The sequence below is a fragment of the Larimichthys crocea genome, chromosome I (assembly GCF_000972845.2).
Source record: "Larimichthys crocea isolate SSNF chromosome I, L_crocea_2.0, whole genome shotgun sequence".
Lineage (NCBI taxonomy): Eukaryota > Metazoa > Chordata > Actinopteri > Sciaenidae > Larimichthys > Larimichthys crocea.
This window is the reverse complement of record NC_040011.1, coordinates 16,625,826-16,643,526: the sequence shown is the minus strand read 5'-3', so window position 1 is coordinate 16,643,526 and position 17,701 is coordinate 16,625,826. Positions and strand designations below refer to the sequence as shown.

The following is a 17,701-nucleotide window of genomic DNA, read 5'->3' as shown; positions in this document are numbered from 1 at the left end:
CAAAGGTATGAAAAACAACTTAACGTGTTTAATAGTCTACAGAGGGAAGAGTGCAAACAGCAATGAAAGCAGCTTCAACCCTCTTTGAGTCCAAAAAGTCAAATGGTCATTCGCTGTCAAGAGAGCTGCTGTGTCATCACCCACACTTGACGTGAACACCAAAAGGCAACCAGATTGCTTTAATAAAGTCCATCCAAACATTTCATCTGGTGTTATGACTGCATTCTCAGAGAGGAGCAAAACCCTCCTCTTCCCACTCGGAGCGTTGCATAAGCCTACCAGTACACCCTGCCACTGTATTATTCACAGAAAAGAAATGAACCTGATTTGACTGTTAATCCTATTAAAGTCACCATAATAGCAGCCTATGGCCTTTTACATAACACGACAAATACGATTATGTTCTGTGTGTTACATTCCTCCCCTGCCTGTCAGAAAATCCTTCTCCACACTCCAAAAATCAGACCGCTTGACCCAGAAAAGCTGAGGAACACAACTATTTACACCAAACTGATTCATGATAACATTTCCCATGTATTTCTCAGGGCTGATGTTAACACGATTTAGGCAACATGCATCAAAACCTTAGTTAGAGGTAAAGCACCATGTATGAAGGGGTTTATAGATGGTATGATCCACTGTGAGAGACAGAGACTGTTCTATGAACACTAGTAATGAACACTAGTAATTGATAGATGAAAAGACGAAGATATGCTTTGTCCGTTATCTTATCCTGCCACAATTTACCATAATTTCATATATATCGCCTGCATTAATATAAAAGAATACATTTTAACAGCACCACAGAATAAAACCAAAGTCAACACCTCTTCAACCAAAACTGAACAATAAAGGTAAGATTAAAGTTGCGCTGTTTTTTTTTTAAACAAACAAAAGTTAGGTTTACATTTATGTTCATCACCAAAATACATGCACATGTGTCCTTGATATGTGACAAATATGTTGAATGCATTTCCTTCCCCACAAAACATTGGCTTTTGAGCATTTTGAACCCTGTAGTGTTTCTATTCAAGCTGACTAGATTGCGGTCTTCTCCTATCCCGCCTTTGTTGACACATCTTGACGTGTTACCGCCACCTTTAGATCAGTGGAACAGTGTGACATCACTGGGATGAATGTGTATCGTGTCACACATGCGCGCACATGTGCATGACATATTGTCCCGTGAATTACATGGGGGGGCGTCCTCGTGCATGACACAAAAACAGGGAACTGCTCACTGAAAAACTTCACTGCGGCATCACTCGAGGTACAAAAACTCCACAGGGAACATTTAATTGCAGGGTTGTTGACATGGGTTGCACTCGATTTAGCTAGGTGAAGCTACTAACCTAGCAACACAGTGCACTGAGAAAATGATGCCCTGTTTATGCGGTAGTGAACAGCTTGATCCAAGACAAAGAAGACTTTAGGCCAACATAAATATGTATGATGTGAATTAACATTATGCATAACGTGTTACGTGATATAGTTCTATGTAGACAGGAGTTTAAAAGGAAAATCAAATGAACTTCTAAAAGTATGAAGGGATCATTTAAAGCTGCTATAATTGTTATTTTTGGACAACAATGGCTCAAATGACAAAGTGTGATGTGAAACCTAAGCTCATTTTAGTATCTTTCAGCTTACTGTTTTGGTTTTATGGCTGCAGCTTTGACATTTAGGATCACTCCCAGCAAACAGCACTGACCAAGTTCTGATAGACGGCCTGTGTCCTACATGCTCAGTACCAAAGTTAACAAAAAAAAAAACCTTAAGCTTGGTAATTTACATTCTGTATGGTTGCATGTTTAAACCGTACATGAACAAAAAAGTAAAGACAACTATTTGTTTCAGCTAAAACAGGAGATGGTCACAGTGACTGTGTGAAGCTTCCTAAGTTCAAGGCATGTCTCAAAACATAGACAAATTCAGATCATCGGTCGAAAGGCATTTTGTTGGTCAAATTACTACATGCACGGTGGGCTACAGACCAAGTGGCACCTCAGTGAGCAAGTGCCATAAACAGCAGTTTCTTGAACGGCCACTTGAGGCTGGCTACAGAACGAGTCAGTCTCCATAAGCCGCCATGTTAAAATGTCCAACTTCACAGCAGAAATAAACATATTTACAGCCTGCTACAAAAAAACTGTTTTATAAAACAGTTCTATGGCTAATTTCCCTGTTCATGATTGACAGGTGGGTGCAGTTACAGGTGCCTTGATTCAGTGTGCCTCAGCTCCACCCACGATCCACGTCATCTTTGCCCATTTTTCGATTAGTCGTGAGGCAGCAGAGGCAGGACTGCCGACATGGCGGCAGCCAGAGCCCCCACACTGTGGGTGACACCATGGAGACTGCGTCCATGTTTTATGCAGTCTTTGCTATCGACTTTTCGAACCAAGGCATGTTCAAAAAGGCACACAACAGCACAACTGTGTCTGCTGTTGTTAACAAAGTTGACTAAACACTGATACAACCTCCTCTACTGATGTTCAATCTGGTTGACAGCCTGTCACCCGCTACATCATGTCCTCACAGCAAGCCAGTTATGGTAGTTATGGTAGTTATGGAACCAAAACCTGTGCTCACTACCATATCTAGACATCCACACTTTAACCACAAATGCTACACAGAAGCACTAGGTAGATGGTAGTCTGTCAAAAACAGTTTAACCTCGTCTCCAAGCATTTTTGCTGCTGAACTTTGAATAAACTGGCAGTAAACTGAGTTGAGGTGGGTTTACCTTCCACTACATCTCTGTACATAAAAATTAAAAAAACCTTTCGCAGCTTTGCAGTGAGCAACAACATTGAAAACCATTGTGATGTGTTTAAGCACCGAGCATTTGTTATGGGGATGGTGGAAGGGAAACAGACAAGCAGGCAAAGTGTAGACAACAGTGATGTCGAGTGATGAAACGCACATACATGGGGTAGAGAAGGATGGGGGGTCTGACGGGAGGGGGGATTGGCTGATGGCGAGCTGATGTGGGTCCACACAGAGCGACTCACTTGGCCAGCTTCATCTCTATCTGCTGGCGGATTTCCTGCCGCTCCTGGTCGCTGCGGACGGGGAAGATGTTGCGGTCCTCCAGCTCCTGCTTGCTGGGCCGGTTTCGAAGCTTCACGGCCAGCAGCTCCTTCCTCATCCTGCGCGGGAGGGTCCCTGTTGTCGTGGAGCACAAATTAAGGTCAAGAACGACACAGCGCTTTTTGAGCTGCCAAACAGAGTGTACCAGCTAAAGCTGCTGAACTGGCGCTAATCACCACACAGTGTGCTATTGTGCTTTTCCATAAGACTTAACGTAACACCTTATTAATTAAACACATTCCTAATTATTTCTAAGATTGTGTCTCCCGTCTTAGCCACGGAAACGCGCAGTTCATTTATAGCGTTGCAAAGAGGGAGGAGCCATCTCAGGCTCATAAACAAAGCTACATGACTCACAGTTGCAGCACTTCTATGTCTAAGATCTGCCTGACACTAAAAGTTTATTTGAACTCCCAAGGTGCATTTTAGCTAAAAAAAAAAAAAACAACCAGGCTTAAAATTCTGCTCAAAGTACTACTAATAGCAGGTGGAAACAGCTTAAATAAATCTTCTTCTGGATTTTGGGTCAAGTGATGGATAAATTTAGTAACTATGGCACTGCGTTTTGCTTCCTGATTAAAGTTTCTTATTTCTTATTCAACGATTTGAATGGGAATACAGGTTGGGGAATAGTTTCCTTTAATCAGCTCTGTGCATACTGTTTTATATTCTATTATGATTGACCTAAGTGTACTAGGAGGGATATCTGCTGCCTTGAAAACAGCTGCTAGCCAATCATCCATCCATTTTATGCAACCCTTATCCTCATCAGAGGGACTGGAGCCTATCCCTGCTAATTTAGGGCAAGAGGCGGGGTGCAGAGTGGTGAAGTGTTGTGTGAGTGACTACATGTGCAGATGATCTGAAACATGTGTTTTACTGTGTGTGCAATTAATTTAGGCCAATTTGAAGTCCAAGGTCTTATGAATTTAAATAAAGAATTACTAAATAAATATAAATCAAGTTTATGTACACAGTTCAAGTTCAGGTTCAAGTTGTGTGGTAGTTATGTATCAGGAATGTTGTCATCAAAATTACAATATAATATGATTGTTGGAGTTTTTCCTTGCCTGAATCAAGTGTTGAACGTTGTACAGATTGTAAAGCCCACTAAAGTAAACTGAGATTTGTGATTTTGGCCTATATAAATGTCTTTGTAGACCTTTACTGTTTACACTGACTGACAATCATCTTCTTCTGCGCCCTACTGGTACAATGCTGTATTTCAGGCCACATTAGTGCACCTACTCTGAGTCACTTACCACTTTTCATTTGATTGACACAGTCAGACTTTAGAAGTTAAACGCTAGTTACATTTACAATCACACTGTTAACGGTAGCAGCTGAATCTGCACTGTTAGCATAACTGATAACTATTTGGGGTTCAAGCGGTGTAAAGGGCGAGCTATAGTCCTGTAAATTCATATGACGTTCATTTATTCAAATATAGTCTTTTTTTTCGGCTTCTGTCCTACACCACACATCTGTAATCATCAGACATTTGCAGTGCTGTAGTCAGGAACACCTTCCAGTCCAGTCCAAATAAGAAAGATAGTAAGTGAGAATCCTCTTCAAGACCACTTGCTTATCTGTTTTAATTGTTGTGATATGAGAGTGAAAGTATGTCTTCTATTTCAAGAAGATCATTAAGTGCAGTGTCTAAACACTGTAAGAAAATCAGGCCATTTCATTTACTTTAAATACTTTAAAGTTCAACTCGTGGTTTTGTATTGTGGTGTCACAGTAAATAACAAAACAACATTAAAGTACCTTTATGTGCATTTCCATTCATTACACAGACTTATTTAAAAAGCTATTTTAAACTCGCAAACACTCCGGTCTCTCCACTAATGTGTAAAGAGCTGAAATAAAAAAAGTAATTATGAAAATAAATGATGGTTCTGAGCTTCTCCTGGACTGCAAATGGCAAATGTAATGAATAACAGACATCTGTTAATCAAAGCACAGACATACCAACTAGAATATTTGGCAAGATCAATGAGAAAGAGAGACAAGTCAAAGTCAGACAACAATGGAAGACAATGGAAAAAATGTCTAAGACAAGACTCGACTGATAGACTGGTGACTGGATGTTCGTATTCGAGACCCTCGTGCTGGTTGCGTGCATGTCTGTCACATCCATCATAACTCCATATTCTACCTTTTTAATATCCCTCCCCTCAAAGTCACAGACATGTCAACCACGGCTGGCCGCGCACCAATGACCCAAGTGATTGGACAAGATTTAGGCCAACAGAGCAGATGTGTGACGTGCCATTGCAACTTAACGTCCTACTATTCGCCATCGCTGTAAATCTCCCTGTCATACTCTCACTGTAAACAAATATCAGCAGAGATTACGCCGCTTCATTATCCGCTGACAAGGTGCCCAGATTTGGTTGGCTTTGTACATTAAGAGGCAGATAATAGCAGAGCAAATGTTGCACCACATGTCTGCTGTCAGCAACCTACCAGAGATCACAGATTCGTTCCAGCTGTCCTGATCGCTCAAGTATTCGTCCAGACGCCAGTTCTCTTTGTTCTCGTCAGACTCTTTCTTGCTCTCCGACTCCCCAGCGGGCTCCCTTTCTGTGCTGGACGTGCGGGACAGACGGCCGTCCAGCCGGCGCTTCAGAGACGAGCGCGCCTCCTTCGTTTGGAAACTGAGATCATCACAAGACAAACCTGTCAGTTACATTTCTCAAGCTGTGGATTAACTTCACATTTGCCAGCTTGCCATTTTGTCTGCAAATAGATCCATTTATGTACAAATCTGGAACATGCAACATGTTGAGCATTATCTCTAATGTAAACTTAGGACCTAGACAAGATTTGCTGTAACTAAACAAAGCTGAGTCTCTTACACTAGAAAAGCTGAGGACCCCAACAAACCCAATGGCTGTCCACATTTTTACAAAAACCCAAATCAAAAGGCTTTTCTCTCTTCTGTGACCAAGTTACTCTTAAACTTTGCTCTAAGTAGGAGTGAAGTAGCTTAATAAAAACACCACTGTTAAAAAACTCCACAAAAGCTTGATTCGGTACAGTCAGTCTGAGAGGACTGTGCTATTGTGCTGTATTTTAATAAAGAGGAACAGGTTCCTGTCCAGTCAAGTTCACAATAAAGTTTCTAACAAGCTGGAATAAACAGGTGGGTTGCTTCATCACAGCTATTCTTAGAAAATTCAAAATAGAAACAGATGTTTGATCTACAGTTAACACTTCTGGAATATCAGCTGATCATACTACGAATCACAGTTCAAACCTGTTCAATCTAACCAATGAGGAAAACTGCAGACCCTAACCAAGGCCCAAAGAAACCACACTGTTGTGGTTCAGTAATCTCGAGTCACTTTTCAGGCCTGGAAAACAAATTCACATTCAAAGAGTATTCATTTGGAATTGAATAAAAACAGTATTCTCCCCTGTAACACTGTGCTTTGACAGATGTTTTAATCAATTCATTCTTTTGGGACCCAAACTAGAATAATCGTTTCATAACAAACTGAATATCTTTGGGTTTTTGAGTGACCATCAGCTTGGACTTTGATAAAGTGGGAAAGATCATTTTTGACTATTACAGACTGGACGACTCATTGATTAACATAGAAATTCATTTGCACATTAATCTATAATGAAAATAACTGTTTGCTGCAGCTCTTCTGATATACACACACGTTGGTTGTTGGATTAGATCATTGTATTCCATAACCATGGCCTGCCAATAGTCTAACAGGGATAATGCATATTACATCTAGTTATGGATTTGCGTTTTATTTTGTAAAATAATAATAATATTTAATGTGAGGACACGTACAAAACAGAAACTAAAGGCTACTCAATATTTCACGTACATGTATAAGTAATAGTGCATATCTCAAATCTGACCTGTCCTGTCGATGTTTGGTGGCCAGGGCGCGGTGCAGTTCCTCAATGATGCAGCTAGGGGGCAGTTGTGGGTGTAGTGACCCGAGGTGAGGGGACCCAGTAGGTGTGGAGATCCTGCCTCTCAACAGGGAGCCATGAGGGTCTTTGGGAAGTGTGAAGTTCCTGGGTAAGGTGGCTGGGGACTTCTTAACTGGCACAGAAGGAACGCCTGGGAAGGAAACACAGCGTGAGTGAGACACTGCTGCAGTCTACAGCGCGGTGTTACATCAAGGCTTCTTCTGGTAAACTCACAGTCTAGGCTGCCCAGTCTGGTGAGTAGTTTGACTGGCAGGCTGGGCGGAGGGGAGGTGCTGACTCGTCTCGGAGGCTGTGCGGCCGTCACCTCCAATTTCCCTTCAACAGCCTCCGCCTTCCCCATCGGCTGCTCGTCACTGGGGTCGCTGAGTGAGGTGCTTTCATCTTCTCCATCTTCGCTCTGACTGGGATCTCCCGCTGTCTTTGAGTCTTCAGTCATGTCTTGTACTGAAAGGAAACAGCGGCACATGTTTGGTTTGATCAGAGGTCTCTGTCTCCACCTAGTGGACAGTCAGAGACATGGCGGCTCCAACTGACACCATTAAAACTGCACAGTTTGGCTGTTTTATAGTCAACCAGAATTATTCATTTTATGAATAGTAACCAGTCATCATATCGGCTTAAATCACAGACAGGAATTAAAACATCCCATCCTGATTTACAACAATTAAAACTGGCTGTTTAATTTGTTTAAAAGGGAAAATCCATAAATCCATAAAGTACAGAGGATTAAACATACAGCATAACATATAAACAGTATTAATCATCAGTTGAAGTACAGTAACATGTACAAACTGTGCACCATGCTAACATATGTAGCTGTTGTTGTTCTTCCTTTTTGTACTTACACACTTTTTCTTTTAATTTGACCTACTTTTATTATTTTCCCTTTTTTTAAACTTGTTGTTTTGATTGTGTTTGGTTCATATTTAATGTAAATACACAAGCAGAATAAATCAAATGAGGAAGTCTACACATACAAAAAAAGAGTCATCTGAATAACTGCACCTCTTCATTCCCCGTGCCAGCAGCAGACATAGAGAAGAAGAGTTTTCAGCTCAGTGAAAGGTTGTGCCTGAAATGACTTTATTCGATATTCAGTACCCACTAAACGAGAGAGGACTTAATAGTGTGTGACACGGTAAAGGAAAACGTTTCAGGGACCCCTCGGGGTCATTCGTTTCATCCAACAGCTGCTTAATGTTCCTTTATTACTACAAAATGCATGACGGACATTATAGTGAGATACAATAAAGAGAGAGTACAGCGTAAAAATCATTTTGTCAGTGATCTCTGGTGGACCAAACTGTTCTTAAATGACTTTCTTCTTACTTTTGGTCAACGTATACACTTGTATGTTGTAATATGAAGCTAATATCAGTTGATATAAAGGCCTCGCTCAACACTGCTGACCTCTCCAGAGAGCACCTCACCGATAACTAAATGTGAGCCAGCAGAACACCGCACAGATTGATGTGTTGGGCGTTCTAGCAGACACTTGCTTATTTACACATCCATCACTCAAGGGGCCACATTATCATTCATTTGGAGTGGAGTTTCTGGACATCGGTCCGATGTTCACTCTCTTTTAGTTCTGTTTTCTGTCTGCATCAGCTCCAGAAGGAAATATCTGTCTGTTTAGCTGCTAAATGCTGCACTATAATTACCAGCTAATAGCTAACTGTGTCTATCTCCCATTTGGTGCTGAGCGGGTCACATACAGTGGTTCTTTCTGAAGACAGCTGCATGCAGCGGCGGAAATCGACGCTATAGGAGCTGTGAGAGCGAAGAGAAGCAGGAAAGCCATGGGCCGTAAAACCAAAACAATGATCTGAAAGATGTTCAAATGCTCAACAGAACTGAGAGGAACTGCATCAGTCATTGTACAATATGTTTGTGTTGATTTGTCCTGTACACGTGACATCTATTGCACACTCTGTCCGTCCTGGGAGAGGGATCCATTCTCTGTGGCTCTTCCTGAGGTTTCTTCCACCTTTTTTCCCTGTTAAAGGTATTGATGCCAGTCTACCTCTGTCTAATACAGCTTTACCCCTTTATACTTTCTCAGACCACAGTGTTGCACTCTACCTGTTGAAGCTTCCAAATCGCTGCCCAGGTCTTCACTGCTGCTGGCCAGAGGAGCCACAGGCTCTTCATCTCTCTCCTCGCCGTCCGAGTGAGTCGGGGTGTCTGGATCTTCACTGTTACCCCCACAAGCAAGATCTGATTCTGCATACAGCATAAACAGGAAGATGACAGGGATGGGTTTGCACAGCAGTTTGGCATCATGTGGCTGAATAAGTCAACTGAAACCAGCCTGGAGTCGTGTGTGTGCATGTGTGTCAGTCTGCACCTGTCTCCATCTCCCCAGGGTTCCTCCTGACGAGGTCATCTCTCTTCTGTCGTACAGCTGCCTTCTTCTCCACCGCTGACAAACACAACACAAACGTTTATGAAACCGGTCCACCGACCGCTCGAAATGAAAACATGTGAAGCAGACTATTTGCAAATACGTGTCTCTATCCCCAGAGTGATCCCCAAACCAGCTGTTTATAGAAGCACAGAGCCTTACACTCACTTGCGGTGGGCTTCAGCTTCTCGTTTTTCTTTTTCCTCCATTTCCAGGGCTTGAAGATGCGTCCCAAGCTGGCCAGCTTGCTGTTGCGGCGGACGGGAGGCGTACGAACCCCTGAGACCAGGCAACCCGAATGCAGCACCCTCTGCTGGTCCATCACGTCTACGGCACAAAACAAACACAGCACCCTTAAAATAGGCTGCAGGGCAGCTAAATCCATCCTGCTGAACACAGGAGTCAGTCAGTGATTCACACTGCGTGACGACCGGAGGAAGTTCTTAAAATCACTCCTAACACAATTGGCTCAATACTACTAACACCCCATCGTCATGTGAGAGCAGCAAATGTGGGTCACTTGCTGTAAATGCTTTATTGATTCCAGTCTAATTTCTGAGGAGAAGCGAGTGGTGGGGAGAGGACAGAGAATTGCATTGTTTGTGTTTGACTCACATGGTTTCAGGGCAGCCAGACCTTTCCTGCCCCAAACACACAGACAATAGAGGGCTTCAGAAAAGGACCTCTTGAAAGACACACAGAGGATAAATAAAATCAGTTTCAGCACAACTGCTTTTTCTAAGGTCAGTGCAGACATCTGCAGCGTGTAATCTCCACTGATTTTACACTATTTTAGGATGTGTACTTGGTGTACTCAGTGAAGTGCACAGGAATCGACAGCAATCGGACATCACGCAGTGGTGACACACTCTGCTACTGACAGAATGGCATTTTTCAGAGCAACCTGCTGCTTCTCTGCTGTATTCCTGTTGTCTTTTGTTGCCCTGTATCATTATTTTTAAATACGGACAAAAAATTTGTTCCATTATGTTTTGGTCTATGTCTATTTTTGGGAGAAGGTGACCTGGAAACGGTTTCACATAATATTTCTTTACAAATAATTATTTACACGTATAGATAACAGTCCTCTTGTACATGAAAATGTTCTGCGTGGCTTGAAACTAACACTTACACTACAGATTAATCTACAGATTAATTTCTCCGTTATGATTTGATTTGTTTGGTCAATAAAATGTGTGCTGATGATGAAACATGACCAAGTTTGAATAGTCCAATAGACTAAATCTAAATCTGTATATAAAGTTTTCTACAACTGGATTTTTTTGTGAAATGATTAACCGGTTAATCCATTTAATAGTTTCAGCTCTACATTAATCTGTTGGTATGAATTATCATAATTTCTATCTGTCATAACACTGTAAACGGAATGTGCTGGTAAGACAAAACAAGGAATTTGAAGGTGTTAACTTGAATTCTGGGAAAAATTAGAAAAATAATAATAATAAGTGACGATCAATTAAGAAAATAATCAATAATAATAATAAAAAAATCATTAGTTACAGTCCTACAGTGTTTCTTGCTATGTCACAGGATACAACATTAAATCTGCAAAAGTTGTTTTTTCTGGCCACTTGGGGGCAGCAAAAACAAGTTGTAAGAACATCATTATCATCATCGTCACCTTTTTAAGTTAGTATGACGGATTTGTCAACCATCTTACTTACTTATTTAAACATCCAGCAGTCACAAAACATCATCATTCATATAGGGCTGTGTGTGTGGCCACCTGATAAATACTCTCTGCTAGCTCTGTTTATGGTCTCTGTGTCTGGCTCTTTAGCTGCTAAATGCTCCAATATGTTGAGCAGCTAGTCTTTTACCGTGTCTGTCTGCTGTTTGGTGCTGAGCAGCTCATGTGCAGTGGGTTTTAGAGCTTCTTCTTTGAAAACAACATTATGAGAGCAGTAAGAGTAAAACCCAGGAAAGTCGCAGCCAGTCAGGTAAACCATGAACCAAAAGTCACTCTAAAGCTCTGTAAAGACAAAAGGGACCTGCAGATTCAGGTGGTAATTCTCAGTAGGTCATTGAGCGACACCTTTCACATTGTTATTTGATATGTTGCCACTTTGAGGTCCTCTATGAAGGAAAAGTCAAACATTCTCTGATTCGAGCAGTTATGCTGCTTTTCACGACATTGTTACCTGGAGACTTTTTAGGTTTCAGGTGATCGGTCAGGCAAAATAAGTCATTTTAAGTAGTGCTGCAAAGATTAGTAATGATCACAAACCAATTTGATAATCATTATATATCGTTAGTCATTTCTCATACAATGACAGAATGATGTATAATTAAGCCTCCTTAAATATGGAATAAAAACTCAATCTTTTGGAATGACAAAACAAGACATTTAAACATCAGCTTGAACTCTGATGCCCATATTTCACTATTTTCTAATGATGAATCAATAATGAAAATAATCATTGGTTTGCAGCCTCCTTGGACGGTGTTGTTTTCTTTAATTGTAAATCAATTAAATTGATTAAATATTAAGTACTAAGTGAGTATTAATCTATCAAAAGAATAACCAAACATTATTTAACATTATTTGTCCAGTACGTTTCAGGCTGCGAAGGTCTATGCAACCTTTTTGTCAGTAAAACATCTTCACATCGTAGAATCTGGAGCCAGAGCATGTTTGCTGTTGCTTGAAAAATACATCAAAAGACGAGGTCATATCAATCCACAAATCGAATACTTGACTAACCGCGCGCAGAAGATTTGATTTCTCAGTCAGTGACTGTGATTATCCCTCTTAGCTGGTACTCTGACTTCCCTAAGCACTCTTCAGTCTGCAGGCTAAGCTGTCGAGGATGCGTAAGAGTGACAGAAAGACAAGACGAAGAAGCAGAGAGAGCGTCTGAGCTGATTTCTGCATCGAATGGCAGACAGAGTGAGAGAGGTTCCTTGGAGAAAGGACAGAAATAGGCACTCCCACACAGTCTGGCTCTAACAACAAGCTGACACCTCAGGGAGCCTACAGCTGAGCCGTGGGCTGTGCAGGGATCGCTCCATGAACGCTTTCATTTTCTGTCAGCGGCATCTAAATCCACAACATCTGCTCATTTATATCCCTTAAGAAACTAATTACATGTACTTATTTCCTGCCCCAGTCGCATAATAAGAAGACACAAGGAAGTGTGTTGTGATTTGATACTCCACAGGTGAAGATGGATTTGGCAGGGATTTGATGGAGGGAGATGGTGCTGGCGTGTGGAGGGCTGCCAGCTTAACATAAAGCAAAAAGTGCAACGTTTTCACAATGTGATATTTGAAACAAGGTCAAAATCTAACTGACAACTGAAAAATATTGTACAAAGTGATGCAGGTATCAGGGAGGGATGTCATCTAAACGTTCTGCTGTATTTACAGACTTCCAGCACAGGCACAAAGCACCATGTCAGCAACTATTTAGCATCAAGAGGCTTTTTTTTTTTTGCTCATTAGAATCCCAGTGATGCCTTCAAATGTGTTTTTTTTACCAACTAACTGACTAAACCCCAAAGATGTTCAATCCGCTATAACATAAGACACAGAAAAGCAACAAATCCTCACACTGGAGAAGCTGAAACCAGAGAATGTGGGGCAATTGTGCTTGAAAAGCTCTTTTTTTTCACAGAGGCCAGCAATCTAGAGACTCCGTTCCAGCGGTTTCAGCTGCCTACACACATTTCCTGCATTTACAAATGCAAGTGAATAGACCTGAGATGACATTATAAACACACAAACACTAAACAACACAAGGCCAATCATGTCCAGCGAGGTCACTGATCCATGAACAGCAGCGTATGTGCCGACACCCAAAGCTTCTTGACCGCCAACAAACGACAAGAAGCAGGTCAGATGCCCCATGTGTGTCATGTGTGCCTGCCTAGGATACTGTGAGGAATCCAGGTCAAGCCTGTAGTAGTAACAGCACAGCCAGGGTCAGGCTGCCGTCGCCATGGTTACCACGCTGGATGCTGCAGAAAAGGCCCTCGGAGGCAGAGAATCACCACGGCATGAGGAATAGGGAGTTGCTGGGCGGATGGGAAGGCTGTTGCCACACGGAGATAGACTGGGAGGCTGCAGCCAATCACGGCCAAGCGTGTAGCGGATGCATAATGTAAGTCAGGGAGCTGCTGTATTTTTAATTTGCAAGTTATGATGAAATATTTATTCACGTGTTGGAGGTTTGAGGGAACATTGGGATCTTTCTTTTCTGCAGAAAGAAGCGCCTCTCTACAAGTCAAGCAGGGCAATAAAAACAGTGAAGTCAGACACTGTACAGTGCTTTAGCCTGAAGCGACCGTCTGCAGATAATGAGCCAGCTCAGGATGCAAAAAAAGAGAAACATCACAGCATCCACACATCTCCTGTAACTTGTAGTCATGAGTTTATAGCTCCTGAGTGAGATTTGGAATAAAATAAAAACAAGTTTATATAACAAGTTATAAGGAAATGATATAATGTCCATGATAAAAGTCCCAAAGGGGATATTACAGATTTATCACAGTGATATCAGCACTAAAAAAAGAAATATCATCCAAGTGTTCTTCACTGAAGAGTCACTGTGGGAATATTACAGTGATATCAGAGGTGGAAATTAAAAAAGACAAGAGGAAAGAACTCATAGATTCAAAAACTACAAGTCCCAACAGACACATAACATGAACAGTTTAGTGTTTAGCGTATGCACATGAGCCGCAAACACACTATAAATCAGCTGATGGCAGAATAACACTCACATTATCATGAGGTCCTCCACCACTCGGCGTTCGCGTCATGCGTTCCCCGGAAAAAGGCCGACGGGCTCTCACGCTGGTTTACAGCTTGAAACGCAACAAAACACTTACAGCTGTTAAATGTTACTTTATCTCCGACGAGAGCGAGCACAGTGAGCGGAAACAAAGTGACGCCGGGCTCTGTTTACGGGCTAGCTGTGGATGTACCACGCGGACCCCGCCCCTCCGGACGGGAGGAGGAGGACAGAGAATCTGGCACACACTCACCGCCCACTGCAAAACATAGTGTTACAGTAGGTTACTACTCACACACACACACACACACACACACACACACACACGCATGCTGAGGTGTTGATTTTTGTATAAATATCAATTATATGTATTTTGGGAAGATGCTATGAAAACATATGTTCAGCAGTCAGTTTATTAGGGAGACTAGGATAAAAGTAATCCAGTGGAAAACAACAACAAATCCGCCTTCGTGAAGGATTACACAAGCAGATTATCATTTTTGGTCATTTCTGAGGCTGTAATTTGTGCTTCATAGTGCTGTTGAATTATACAGTACACAGTCTAATGTTCAGTCCGCCGCCACTGATATAAAATGAGGACAAAATATCAAAGACACCTCTCAGTGTAATGTGATACATTTTAAGGCTGACCTAAGCCATTATTTCCCATTTGCCCATTATAACCTCAGTTATTTAATTCATTGTTTGGTCTATAAAATATTAGAGAGTACTGCAAAAATGTGCATCACAACCAGTAAAGACCAACATCTTGAAACTGATTATTTTGTGACCAATACTCAATGTGCTATCTATCAAATTGAATAAACACTTCTCTGAAACAGTTTAAACAGACAGACTATTTTTTTGCTCGGTGAACCCGATAAACTGACAGCTGAGAGTATAAAGTATGTGAATATGCTTGCAAATTCAGGCCAACTAGATAAAATACACACAAAAAGCTCCAAAAACTGCAGTTCCTCAAACATCCACTTGAGGCTGCCTCCAGAGGTGAGTCAGTTTCCATAAGTCCCCATGCTAAAATGTCCAACTTCACAGCAGAAATGTTTACAGCCTGGTACAAAAAACTGTTTTGGTCTCTATAGCTAATTTCCCTGTTCATGACAACTGTACTGAGGGTGCATTTTTATAGAACTTACCTGTTTGAATTATATTAAAGCTTCTAGTTGTGCATAAGTGAGAGCGTGGATGCTTTGACTGATATGTGGGTACCATTACAGGTGACTTGTTTGAGCACTCAGGCATCATTCAGGCCGCCTCAGCTCCACGTCTTTGCTCATTTTTAGATTAGATGTGAGGCGGCAGAGTCAGGACTGCCAAGATCGCGACAGCCAGAGCCACCACCCTCTAAACTTCACAATGGCTCTTCAGAAACCTGGGTGGTGGGTAATGTCACAGAGACTTCTTCTTTTTCTTCTTCTTCTCCTTTCGGCTTTTCCCTTCAGGGGTCGCCACAGCGAATCAGTTGCCTCCATCTAACCCTGTCTTCTGCATCCTCTTCTCTCACACCAACTACCTTCATGTCCTCTTTCACTGCATCCTCTTTGGTCTTCCTCTAGGCCTCCTGTCTGGCAGTTCAAAACTCAGCATCCTTCTACCAATATATTCACTATCTCTCCTCTGGACATGTCCGAACCATCTCAGTCTGGCCTCTCTGACTTTATCTCCAAAACCTCTAACATGTGCTGTCCCTCTGATGTACTCATTCCTGATCCTATCCATCTTGGTCACTCCCAAAGAGAAGCTCATCTTCATCTCTGCTACCTCCAGCTCTGCCTCCTTCAGTGGCACTGTCTCTAGACCAAACAACATTGCTGGTCTCACCACAGTTTTGTACACCATCAATGTTTTTTACAGTCTTTGCATCCTACATTGTGGTTGTTGGTGTGCTGTGGACACAGTAGTGTTTCCACTGCTTCATTTTATGTGCTTCAAGGGGAATCTGACTGACTCTAACGTGTGGCAGGTATTAAGAATAGTTAAAAACTCATTGTAGCACATTTAATATAGGTGTAGCGGCAACTTTTTGGCTCCTACAATAGGTAAGAGTTATCCTGAGCTAAAATCTTGTCATTTCATGTTCAGTAGTCTACTTAAAAAATGTCTATATTCTTTAGCATATGTTAATTTATTCTTTACAGCATGGTACAGCCTACTTAGTCCTACATAAATAATGTCAGATATGTATGAGGAGGAACAAATTGAAAGATAATTTCTATATCATGCTAAAAGCAGTTTTTATGTCTTCTTCAAATACTTATTCATGATGTCTCTCGCAGATCACACTGGGCTTTGTCCTTTGGCAAATGAAGCTTTCACAAGGTGCATATAGGTTGATAAATCAGATTTATAGACACAAATCATTGTGTCCTATATATATGCTTATTGCAGTTTTATTGGCATCAACTGTTTTAAGCCATCCTTATCGGCAGGTATTTGGTCATAAACCAGATTACTGGACGTGATAAAAGTTTGAGCTGATGATGACACAGAGGATCACAGAAGTTATTACGATTCATCCCGAGGGAGATATGAAGGCCTGTACCAAGTTTAATGGCAATCCATCCTACAGTTATCGAGACATTTTAACTAAAAGCAAAAGACGTCACCCTCCCGGGGGTGCTAGAGGTAGTCAGTGAAACACAGAAGTCATTAAGCAATCAATCCGATAGTTAAGTGACGGACCGACTGACATTATCATCCATAAAGCTTCTGCTAACGTTGCTACAAACATCGCAGCGAGGTAACATAAAAATATCAGGCTGGTACTTAAGGTCATAAAATACCACATGCCATACACAAACACTCACGTCAATGCAAACCTAACATTACAGGAGTACTTTGAGTTTTTTACAGGAGTACAGGAGTTTTTTATTTGGTGCAGTGCTGTCATTTTTGTTCTTTCAACAAATAATTTTTTTTAAAGCTATTTTTATATATTTTCTCCTCTCCATACACTCCATGGCCTTAGGAGACTTATTATTAATTATTCAGACAACATCACTTGGTGTGTAAACAAAGCCTTTGTGGTTTCAGATTGATTTTCTAGAGGGCCACTCATACGTTAACGGCAGGAAGGGCTGAGCTACAGAGATGATAAAAGTCAATAGCTTGATTTCTCCTCGGGGACGTACACGCAGTAAGCAAAGAATATAAACAATGGTGTAGGCTACTCAGTGAACATGAATCTCATTCAATATTTACGAGGGCGAGGATGGAAGGCGTGCCAAAACGGTGTGCATACAAATTGCAATCAGGTGATAATAAACTGACACACGACCGCCAGCTTCCCACCTCGAGGGTGAAGAAATCTGAAGCGGTGACTCGTTCACATAATATAAGCAGGCAGTGCCTAAGTGGATGGAGCCAAACAGGCAAAGTTTTTGGCGTTCTCGTCAACCAAACAGATCATTTACTTGGCAAATGCTTCTTATTGCTGGAAAAACAGCTGCAATCAATAA

General features: G+C 41.6%; 1 protein-coding gene across 5 annotated transcripts in view; it reads right to left on the bottom strand.

The window, feature by feature from the left end:
- Positions 1–17,701, bottom strand: part of phactr3b (phosphatase and actin regulator 3b) — a 54,319-nt gene that overhangs the window by 26,221 nt on the left and 10,397 nt on the right. The window contains exons 1-9 of one of the 5 annotated variants that reach the window (XM_027283657.1): positions 14,212–14,449; positions 10,082–10,151; positions 9,629–9,793; positions 9,410–9,484; positions 9,145–9,285; positions 7,273–7,503; positions 6,982–7,189; positions 5,566–5,756; positions 3,015–3,168 (exon numbers count right to left, since the gene is read on the bottom strand). In XM_027283657.1, coding sequence (XP_027139458.1) covers positions 3,015–3,168; positions 5,566–5,756; positions 6,982–7,189; positions 7,273–7,503; positions 9,145–9,285; positions 9,410–9,484; positions 9,629–9,793; positions 10,082–10,151; positions 14,212–14,250 — 1,274 coding nt within the window. In that variant the 5' untranslated portion in view covers positions 14,251–14,449. Of the gene's footprint in view, positions 1–3,014; positions 3,169–5,565; positions 5,757–6,981; positions 7,190–7,272; positions 7,504–9,144; positions 9,286–9,409; positions 9,485–9,628; positions 9,794–10,081; positions 10,152–14,211; positions 14,450–17,701 lie in introns of those variants that run through there. The other 4 variants (XM_027283662.1, XM_019267325.2, XM_019267323.2 and 1 more) reach the window with 4 other exon arrangements.